The 10,397-nt window shown below is 44.8% G+C and overlaps 1 protein-coding gene across 1 annotated transcript in view; it reads left to right on the plus strand.

The window, feature by feature from the left end:
* LOC144119098 (monocarboxylate transporter 5-like) overlaps positions 1 to 4,387 on the plus strand; it is a 77,089-nt gene extending 72,702 nt beyond the window's left edge. The window contains exon 5 of the mRNA XM_077651814.1: positions 3,463 to 4,387. Coding sequence (XP_077507940.1) covers positions 3,463 to 3,611 — 149 coding nt within the window. The 3' untranslated portion in view covers positions 3,612 to 4,387. The remainder of the gene's footprint in view (positions 1 to 3,462) is intronic.
* The last annotated feature ends 6,010 nt before the right edge of the window (positions 4,388 to 10,397 follow it).

The following is a 10,397-nucleotide window of genomic DNA, read 5'->3' on the forward strand; positions in this document are numbered from 1 at the left end:
GAGCTGCTGTAACGGCTCTTGCATCCAACGCGTCATTACCTCCGCACATAAAGCCCAATTTTCCGAACAATGCCTCGACAGGATCACTGTTGAACTTTCTAGTGAGAACGTATAAGTTGACGCCTCTTCTCAGTAGAAATTGAGTTACCTCCACTGTGAATTTCGTGGTGAAAAGTAGGGCACGGTACTTTTCCTCTGTGAAGTTCCCAACGCCAGTGGCGATGGAACAGTCTTGAATATTATTCACGTAGCTGCAAAACTCAGTTTGCAGCCACAGTAGCCGGCATCGTCTTCCTCGGAGATGGGCATTTTGCAGTCACTTCCCTTGTATGTTGTGTCATGAATGTCGAATCATTTCTTCATCACTTTCATGAACTGCGTCGTAGATGTTGCGTCCTTGAAAGCAAAGAGAATGGAGCTGACTCGCGAGTTCTGGTGGCGGTGCTCCAGGAAGACAGCGTTTTTCTCCCCCTTTTCAGCGTCTGAAGCAATATTCTAAAGAGATGAGTAGCGCTTGTCATCGTGAAATGTGGATACCACCTTCCTTTCTGCTTCTAGTTGCTGCTGTGCTTTTGAGACCATGGAGCGATAGTACGCTACCTGTGAACGAAGCTTCGCTGTCGTTAAACGGTATCGGCTATCTCGCTGCGCATCGTTGTTTGTTGTTTGCGTGCATGCAGTAGCCATCTGCTTGGTTTCACCTTCAGGCGACTCTAACAATGCATGCTCGCAATTTTCCGGTTCTGCCTTTCGTTTTGCTGGCTTCTTGGAAGGAGCAATGTCTCTGACCTTTAGGGTCCTGCGGGCTTTCTTCACACTGGGTGCTAGGTAAGAAGGATACCCTTAAAATACAGTTTGAACTAAACTGGGAACCAGTTTTCTTATTTTAGAATCACTTACGTAGCCACTCGCCAAGAAATGCTTGCTGCATGCTGTAGTTGAGGGTGATTTGTCATTAATGACGAGATTCTCCCGAGAAATGTTTTTTTTTCCATTTGGTGCACAGTTCCTGGTCAACTGGAAACTGGTGAAACGACACACCGGGAGTCTTTCCGGACCGCGATTGACAGAACGGCACACAACAGTACACCATGGCCACACTATAGCGAAGCTTCACTTCACAAGTTTATGAGAGATTATCCACGAGAAGTCCGACGCAGAAACTTACTGGGGAAGGTGACCTTGTCAGCATGGCGAGAGAAGCATGGGGCAGGCGTATTGATGACTTTACATGGCAAGCCTTTCGTTCACACATTTAAGCACAGCGACAAAACCAGCACGTGAAAAAATGGACCCGCGCACGTGGCGACTTGCTGCTCAAAACCGGCTCCGGCGCCCCCGCAATAAGGGTTGGTTCGCTGCGCCCTCTCGCGGAGATCAGCGGTGGAGCAGAGCAGAAAAAAATGCATTGTCCCCTTGGCGCCTGCTCAGGCCGTAAGGAGAGAGCGAAAGCGCGCGTCACGACCGGCCTTGACCCTTCCAATGAGCTTCCAGCGTTGTACGCGAGGTGGCAGCACATGAACATGAAAAAAGTGGATTGCTATTCGTAAGCAAAGCGTGCATCTTGTAGAGCTTTCCAGGAAAACTTTGGTAGCATTTTTCCTTCAAATAATTTACCACGCCCTTTTATTTGATGTCGTTTATGCAAGAAGGCATTGCATACGTGCGCTTTTTGGCCGTTCCTTTTTCAAGCAAGTACTAATGCTCTGGATTAGTGTTGTAAAGAGAGTTTCACATCCCAAAGCGACTAAGGCTATGAGGGACGCCGTAGTGAAGGGCTCAGGATAATTCAGCCACCTGGGGTTCTTTACCGTGCACAAACATGGCACAGTGCACGGGCCTCTAGAATTTCGCCTCCATCGAAATTCGACCGCCGCGGCAGTGATCGAATCCGCGTCTTTCGGGTCAGCATCCGAGTGCCATAACCACTGAGCAACCATGGCGGTTACTAACTATTCCTTTTCGCTCATAACGCTTTACAACGTAATATAACCAATTTGCGTCTGCCTCCCCAGACCCGCTACTTTCTAGTTTCGATTCAAGAGTCATGACATGCTGTCGAGAAGACGTATGAGAGAGTGGGGAGAAACGCAAGATTTGGCAACACAAGCACCAAAAGAACCAAGTACCCCCAGAAAACAAATTTGAGCGTGCACATATTCAGTAGATATTTAGCTACTATGATTCATCGCATGTCTAGTACAACTGCTCGTAAGGCTGACGAGACTGGTCTTCGCCAAGAAGAGAAAGAATAAAGGGGCCGAAATGCCGCCCAATTGCAAACGCCATTTTCAGTAGTGTACCGCAGAACCGAGCAAGCGTCCTAGGTTGTTTAATGGTTCTTTATTGTGATTGGTTCAAAGTCTGAACTTAATCAAACTTTAGGACTGTTTTCACCTCGCGTTGTTCAGATGAACGTATTTTAGCGACATACTACACGTGTGTGGAAACACGATATTATGGTGGCCTGAAGGATCTAAACTACTCATAATAATTTATTCCTTTCGCCGGTTAAAGCTAACTTCCTTTTGCCTTGCTTCATCACCCTATAAAATTGTGCGAACATGAAGAAAGAAAAACACGCATTACCGACTCGCACCAAGATGTGAAGAATGCTCTGGAGATCATAAAGCAGTGCAGGTGCCATGAAGTGTTCTCATGCCCCTAAGGGCACCCATCACAGAACAGTAAAAAAAAAGAGATTGCGAAAGGCCGCACGTGCATTTATTTTCTTTCGAATCCCACCGGGGCTCTCTTTACTGCCAGAAAGAACGATTACTTGCAGAAAACATTCTGACATTGTCAGCCGGGAGGAACCCATGCTTGTTTCAAATTGCAGCTGTGTGCGACTGTTTAAACAATGTTCAAAAGCAGCGTCGAAGCTGGACGACTTATGTTGAAAGTTACCTGCTCTATTTAAAGCAAACGCTGCCCACAGCGACCTGCACTCAGATCTTTGAGGAGCGCACAGCGCATTTGCTGCTATCGCCACCGCTGATTGTCGCTTATTTTGAGTTTTCTAAGAGACCTTCAGGCTTCTTCCTACTCGCGTACCTTTTGTACACTACGAAAATATCCCGAAGATCAACGCCTATGTTCTTTAGAAAGTTAATATTCTTGGTAAATTATTCTCAATGATAACTTTGTTATAATTGTTCCCAAGTATTATAAAGTTCCACATATTTTGACGTTATGCACTGCAGGCAGGTATAGTGTGGTTGGCGAATGTCCCCAGTTATGATTTCTTTCGTGAGTGATATATTATGAAGATCTTATTGCGTTCATGCACCCCATACTAATTCAGCAAGAATAATGTTCTGAAGTAACAGTGCACTCAAGAGTAGTAGTTAAGCATTAAGAGTAAAAGGTGCAAAAGTTCCTGTGGTGCATACCTTGTAACGACAGGCTGTAATATAAAAATGCCTCTGTGTGCTGTGTTTCTTTTTCTTTTGTATTTTTCAGGGTACTTTCGGGACACTATGGGCTCGTACGACGGCTTCTATCGGATGCTAGCTGCTCTGAACACCACGGTCGCCGTTCTGCTAGGGATTTTCATTGTGTTTGAATGGACACGAACAAAGCGAAGACAAACGGAAATCCCCGGAAAGTAGCTTGCGGCACCTGCACGTGACATCGAGAGAAGACTGGAAGTGCGATCATAACGAAAAGCATCAGGCCTTTTGTTATATCAAATGGTTTTTCTGCATCTCAAAAGTGGCGATCCGTGTAATGAACCACGAAATAATGGAACGCTTCCTCTCAATAATTTATTAGTGGGAAATCCAGGCACAGCCATACAATTTCTTTCACACCGCGCTTCTGGCCAGAAATGACAGCAAGAAAAGAACCACTTACTGCCTTCTTGTAGCAGACATTGTCGTTCTTCGGAGCGCAGGGAATCTCAAGTATCTTTTTATTTAATCTTTATTCAATAATTACCCCGCATTGCCCGAAGGCGTTACAGCAGGGGGTCACAAATTTGCAGAAAAGACATCTTCATTTACAGAGTACACTTGCACTTTCGATAGGCGATTCGACTGTTGCACAGTCTTGGCAAAAAATGAATTGGCAGCAAGTTTGTCCTGGCACGGTACTCTCGAATTTTGCAAGAATGATCATGTCGTTTTGAAACGTAAAAGAGATGTTTAAAATAATTTTCCCTATTTATGCCGGATCTATTGTGAAATACTACGTAGAAAATTTTTAGTCTTAACTTCCTTTTACGACAAGCAAGGGGTTCTCATTGCAAATAATTTTTCATTTCCGTAAAACTATCTCTTCGCGCGTACCTTCCCTGTACAAACATTGCTGCCCTGTTGTGGATTCTCTCCAGCTTGTCAATCAACGATTGCTGTGAAGGGTCCCATACAGTACAGGCTTATTCCGTGATAGGACGCACACACGACATGAAAGCAGTATTCTTAAAGTTTGGTTGCCAACACTTCAACTTACATTGAAGGAAATTCAACGCCCTACCAGCTTTGGCTACCACATGATCCACATGTGTACTCCATGAATAGTCATTCGACATTATGAAACCTATGTATATGTATGTGCATTCCTCACTAACTAATGCATTATTTATGTGACTCTGAGCCAGAATGTTGTTCTTTTTCGTGAAAAGCAAAGGTAGGCACATTTTTCTGTATTCAAATACATTTTTCATTTCAAACACCAAGCCTGGATTAGTGTTAAATCATCATCATCATCATCATCATCATCATTTATTGAACCCTTAAAGATCCCGTCTGGGACATTACATAAAGGGGGGGGGGGGAGACAGTGATGTGAAACGGTCACACAAAGGCATGTAAGCATAAAAAAGCATAACAAGAATAACAAGAATAACAAGTTTGACGTGAAATTAGCGTCAGGTGATTCAAATAGAACAGAATATACATGGCAAAGCAGTAGTATATAAATTACACATTAAAAAGTACGGAAATTAAATAAGTGGGAAAACACTTGTGGGGGGGGGGGGGTGTCACAATAACACAAGCAGTTCAAATTGCACGCAGAGCATCGCGAGGGAAGTAGCTATAGTTGGATCAAGTGGTCTGTTATTAGCTGCCTAAATCTGGTGGGATTAGTTTCGATGACAACGGTTTCAGGAAGATAGTTCCATTCCTCTATGGCGATGGGAAGGAAAGATTTGTTGAAAGCGTTGGATGAACCATGCAACCGCTGAATGCTGAGGGAGTTGAATAATCGGCGAGATGAGCGTAAGGGAGTGGATAACTAAGTCTGGCGTAGTGCGGGGAAGTTAAAGTATAGTTTGTGGAAAAGACAAAGAATTGATACTTTTCTGCGGAATGCTAATGTTCAAGGCCGAGAGACGATTTTAGGTTGGTAATGCTGTGTCGAGACGAATACTGCGACGTTATGAAGCGCGCTGCCCGATTCTGGATAGCTTCGAGCAGTTGTATTAAGTAGACCTGGTGAGGGTTCCATATTGCTGAGGCATATTCTATTTTAGCGCGAATGAATGTTTCGTATGCTTGTTGTCTGATTGGTGCAGGGGACATTGATAGTGATCTTCGGATAAAGCCAAGAGCTCTGGAAGTGCTTGCGCAAAGTTTGATAATGTGATCTGACCATGTTAATTTGTTCGTTATTTCGACGCCAAGGTACCTGTAAGAATTCGTTACTGACAGCGCCACAGAGTTCAGGGAGTACTGGAAATTAGTAATGGAACGTTTGCGTGATATGTGCACGCATTTACATTTCGAAATATTAAGCTGCATGAGCCAGTCGGAGCACCATTTCTGTATTTTATTTAGGTCGTCCTGTAATAATTCCTGGTCAGTGTTATCAGATATGCGGCGATAAATGACGCAATCATCCGCAAAAAGACGGACAGATGACGAGATTCCAGATGGCAGGTCGTTGATGAAGATTAGGAAGAGCAGCGGAGCAAGGACGGAACACTGGGGTACACCGCAGATAACTACGGTAGTTGCAGATACGTGATTAGCGATGACGGTGAACTGCGAGCGATTAGTCAAGAAGCAGCGAATCCAGGAAAAGACTAGAGGGTCGAGTGACAGGCATGCGAGTTTACAGATGAGACGTTCGTGAGGAACGCGATCAAATGCTTTAGAGAAATCTAGGTAAATGGCGTCTGTTTGAAATAAAGAATCTAGACTTAGATGAAGATCAGTTGTGAATTCGAAGAGTTGTGTTTCACATGAGAAGCCTGCCCTGAAACCATGCTGTTTGGGAAAGAAAAAAGAGTTTTTATCGAGGTGATCTGCAATATTGGAGTACAGTATATGCTCAAAGAGTTTACACGAGATGCATGTTAATGAAATAGGACGATAATTCGAGGGGTCAGAGCGGTCACCGGTCTTAAAAACGGGCACAACTTTGCTTGTTTTCCAATCGTCCGGAATTTGGCCGGTCTTTAGGGATTGGTCGAAAATGAGCTGTAGGATTTGGCTAGACAATTCTTTGGTTCCTTTGAGGATTTTGGCAGGTATGTTGTCGGGTCCTGGGGAAGTAGACGGCTTGAGATTTTCGATGAGCTTAGAAATTCCCTCAGATGTGATGGTAACAGGTGGCATTGAATCAAAATTAAGTTGCGGTAAAGTAGTCCTGTTGTCCGGTGGTTCGTTTGTGAAGACTGAGGTGAAGTAGGAATTCATAGTATCAGAGCGTTCTGAAAGCGGAACGTGTGTGCCATCTTGTCTTCTCAAAGAAATGTTGTATGAGCTGTTTTTGTTGGGCGTTATCAGATTCCAGAATTTCTTTGGGTTAGAGCGCATTATGTCTAGGAGATCATGATTGTAGAATTTTCTTTTAGACGACCGTAATAACTGGGTGTATTCGCGAAGACTGGCGAAGTATTTGTTCCATTTGACAGATGATGTAGAATTTTTGGTATTACGGAAGAGGCGTTTTTTCTTCCGCGATAATTTGCGCAAGGCATTCGAAAACCAAGGCTTAGTGGCGTCGCCGCGGAAGCATATGAGTGGTACGTAAGCGTCAATGAGCGACAAAAGTTTGTGCTTAAAAAGGCACCAGTTTTCATTAACGGATCTCGTAGACATGGATAGGAGGAAAGCAGCGAAAAATTGATCGAGGTCGGAGTTCACACTCGCTAAGTCGGTATTACGATAATCGCGGATGTATTTGACGGATGGTTGGTGGGCGGAAATTTCAATGGTTAGGTCGAAAAACAAGAGACTGTGATCACTGAGTCCACTAGATAGCGAAAGTGATTGGATTAATTGATTGGATTGGAGTTGAACAGCATCGCTTGCAGTGTTAACAGCTGACTATCCTGAATTGATGCATCTAACCATGATTCCGTACCAAAAACTATGTCTGCATTTACTTACTCAAGTAGTGTGGCAAACCCATCAACTTTACTTACTATGCTTCTGCAGTTAATCACTACAGCCACGAAGTCCCGTCGGAGGCTTTTCTTTATCACACTGGGTTGTCGTCGTCCCACGGCGGGAAGAACAACCTGTTTTTCTTTGTCCCACATGAAAGCCTTTCTGTCAATGATAAGTTTATCGTAGTTTAATTGAATTTTACTTTTTCCCGCTCCCTGAAGTATTGCGTATTCCCACAATCGCTTCCGCACATTTCGCGTCTCTGGTGAGTGATCTTGATCCACGCTTTAGGACGAACCCTTAAACTTTTTCACTCTACCCAAAACATTCTGCTTTTTTTTAAAGGAAGCGAAATTTGCAATTATAGGTCGCCTAGTTTCCCCATTGTAACGACCGCCACGGTGCGCCCTTTGCACAGTTGTCTTTGCCAGATGTTTTTTGCCAGACAGATGTTTTTGACTACATTCTCAGATTCATCACACATTTCTAATTGCTTGTCATCTTCAACACCATAAAACACAAGATTTTTCCGGCGACTTCGAATTTCAAGATCAGTATTCTTGCTCTGCAAATGCTTAACTGGTTGTGTTGGGTGTTTAATTTCATTTCCCTGTCCCATGACCAGTTTATCAAGCGGTTCAATTTGTCCACTAGGTTTATCGAATTTACTGCTTATATCCCCTATAATTGCGTCATGCTTCGCGATCCTTGTATCAATCGTATCTAACTTAGCCATGATAGCTGCCTGACCATTTTGTACTCTTGAGCAGTTCCATGTTGTTTGCAGTGAGAGAACCAGGATTAAACTCATTATCTCCGGAAAGTAGTAGTAGCAGTACCAGATACAACACCCGATTCACGATCAAGCGAAACCGCTTGAGACGTGCAGAGGCATGTACACGTTTACAGCAAATAATCGCACTAACGAAAGCGTCCAAAGTGCTCCGCGGCACCAGAAGAAAAATTAGTTATTAAAATTACTAATTGAGACAAATCCGTATATATCCAGCCAAGATATTTCGAACAGTTAGATATATCGAGCGCCCAGACTATTCCTTTTAAAGACCTGATTAAAAGTGTAGGAATGTCGCGCTCTATATCGAACTCCCATTTCTGCGACCATTCGACATATCGAAATGCGCGCCGCGCCATTTTAACTAGCGCTTCTCGTAACGGAGCTCTTCGATCACTTTTCGCGCGACAAACCGCTTGACAAGGTGCACTATGGGTCTGCTTGAGGCTGCCTTCGATCTGTCGTATGCAAGTTCCATGCCGTATCGCTGTCATGCAGTGGAGGAAACCTGACTCAGCCTTAGCCGAGCCACTCGCATGCCTTGTTTCTCAGGGGAAGGCTTGGCAGAAGACAAGTGTACCTTTATTTTAATGAGCGAGTATTCTATTTGTAGTGCACTGGATACACTCTTAGACACTAGTTCCAAAGCAGTGGCTGTTACGGTTCCGGTGAGTAGGCTTAGCAATGCCCAGTGAGCATTGTGTGGGCCGCATGTGGGCTCGCTCCAAAAAGTACGTAACTGGCGTGGGAAATTGTATTCTTCCTTCTAGGTTACAGATCAGTTGATGTTTTGCTATTTTTCTATGTTGAATTAGCGATCTACCCGACTACTTTGTAATCTCTACGAGATCGATATGTCCGGCAGCGATTGTAATAAGTTTTGCTTCGGAAAACAGAACTTCGATAAAGATGCGTGTTTAAGTTATGGTAGCGAATAAGTTTGAAGTAGGTACTGTTGTTGACAGGGGTCTTGATGTTACTAACACGGTTGCTGCGCCGCTTCGCATCCACATGCATCAATATATGGCCTCAACGTTTATTCATAGTTTACAGGGGGAAATATCCGATATATAACAAGGTGCACAGGACAGGTAAAATGTCATCGCTGCTAGCCCTACACATGTATGCGTTTGAAATTAAGCTAAGTTTCGGTCCTTTCGTTAGTAATCTTTTGCCAGTACTGGGGAGAGTATGGGATCGAAATATGTAAGGATGCATGTAGGCTACAGTGCCTGCATCGAGGGGTATGTACGACCAAAAAATCCTCAAAATCGCCGAAGCGCGTAGGCGAAATATCGCTCTCACTTAGACAACCTTGAGTGCTTAATAATCGTCCTAAGCCATTTAATAAACTGCTGAAATATTGGACTTATGCTCTGGAAACTTTTGACTCCTGTAATTTATTACTTAGGAAATGCTTGAAACGTAACCTCTACGTTTTTTTTTTTAAACACATCATCCTCAGGTGGTGATTGCGGCATATATTACTGATACATCTCCGTTCCCTAAAAACTATGTGTACCACAGAAAAGAAACCGGTGAACAAGACACACGGAGAAAAACTATTGATAAAAAAAACAGGAAAAATTGCACTAATTTTGTTCATATTCTGCAGGCGATAAGTGCCTCAAAAAATGGCTGTGGTTTAGCTCTGGTTAAACCCGGAGGTACACGATAGCTACATCTGGGTTCACTCTCCCCTCCCCCTCTCCCCCCGCTCTGTTTCGCCGGCGCGCCGCACCGCCGGCCGCTGTTCCGCACCACGTGACCAACCACGTTACCAGCCACGGCGCCTCCATGGAGCTCAAGAGCGGCCACGCAGCTCAAGGGGTGCCACGCCGAAGGCTCGAAGTGCTAGCGTAAAGTAACTATCACTACGAAATTGGCTGTGGTATAGCTCTGGTTAAACCTGGAGTGACGCCAGTGCGACATATGGCCGAGTGGAACTCGCTCTGTCGAATTGCAAAGTCAGTCTATCGCCGCTCCGTTTCGCAGGGCGTTCCTTCTTCATCTTCGTCCCTGGAGGTGGATTTACTCCCCCCTACCCCTGACGTGGCTTCGCCAGCGCGCCGCGCAGCCGGCAGCAACAGGTGCTCTGCTTCAGGTGACCAGCCACGGCACCGCCACGGAGCTCAAGGGGCGCCACGCTTAAGGCTCGAAGTGCTAGCGTAGTTTAGCTACTGCTACAATAAGGGTTGTATGGGTCTGTAGCACAGCTCGCGTCGCGCTCTGCCTGCGCGCCGTAATCGGCTCTCCATTGAAGG

The sequence above is a fragment of the Amblyomma americanum genome, chromosome 2 (assembly GCF_052857255.1).
Source record: "Amblyomma americanum isolate KBUSLIRL-KWMA chromosome 2, ASM5285725v1, whole genome shotgun sequence".
Lineage (NCBI taxonomy): Eukaryota > Metazoa > Arthropoda > Arachnida > Ixodida > Ixodidae > Amblyomma > Amblyomma americanum.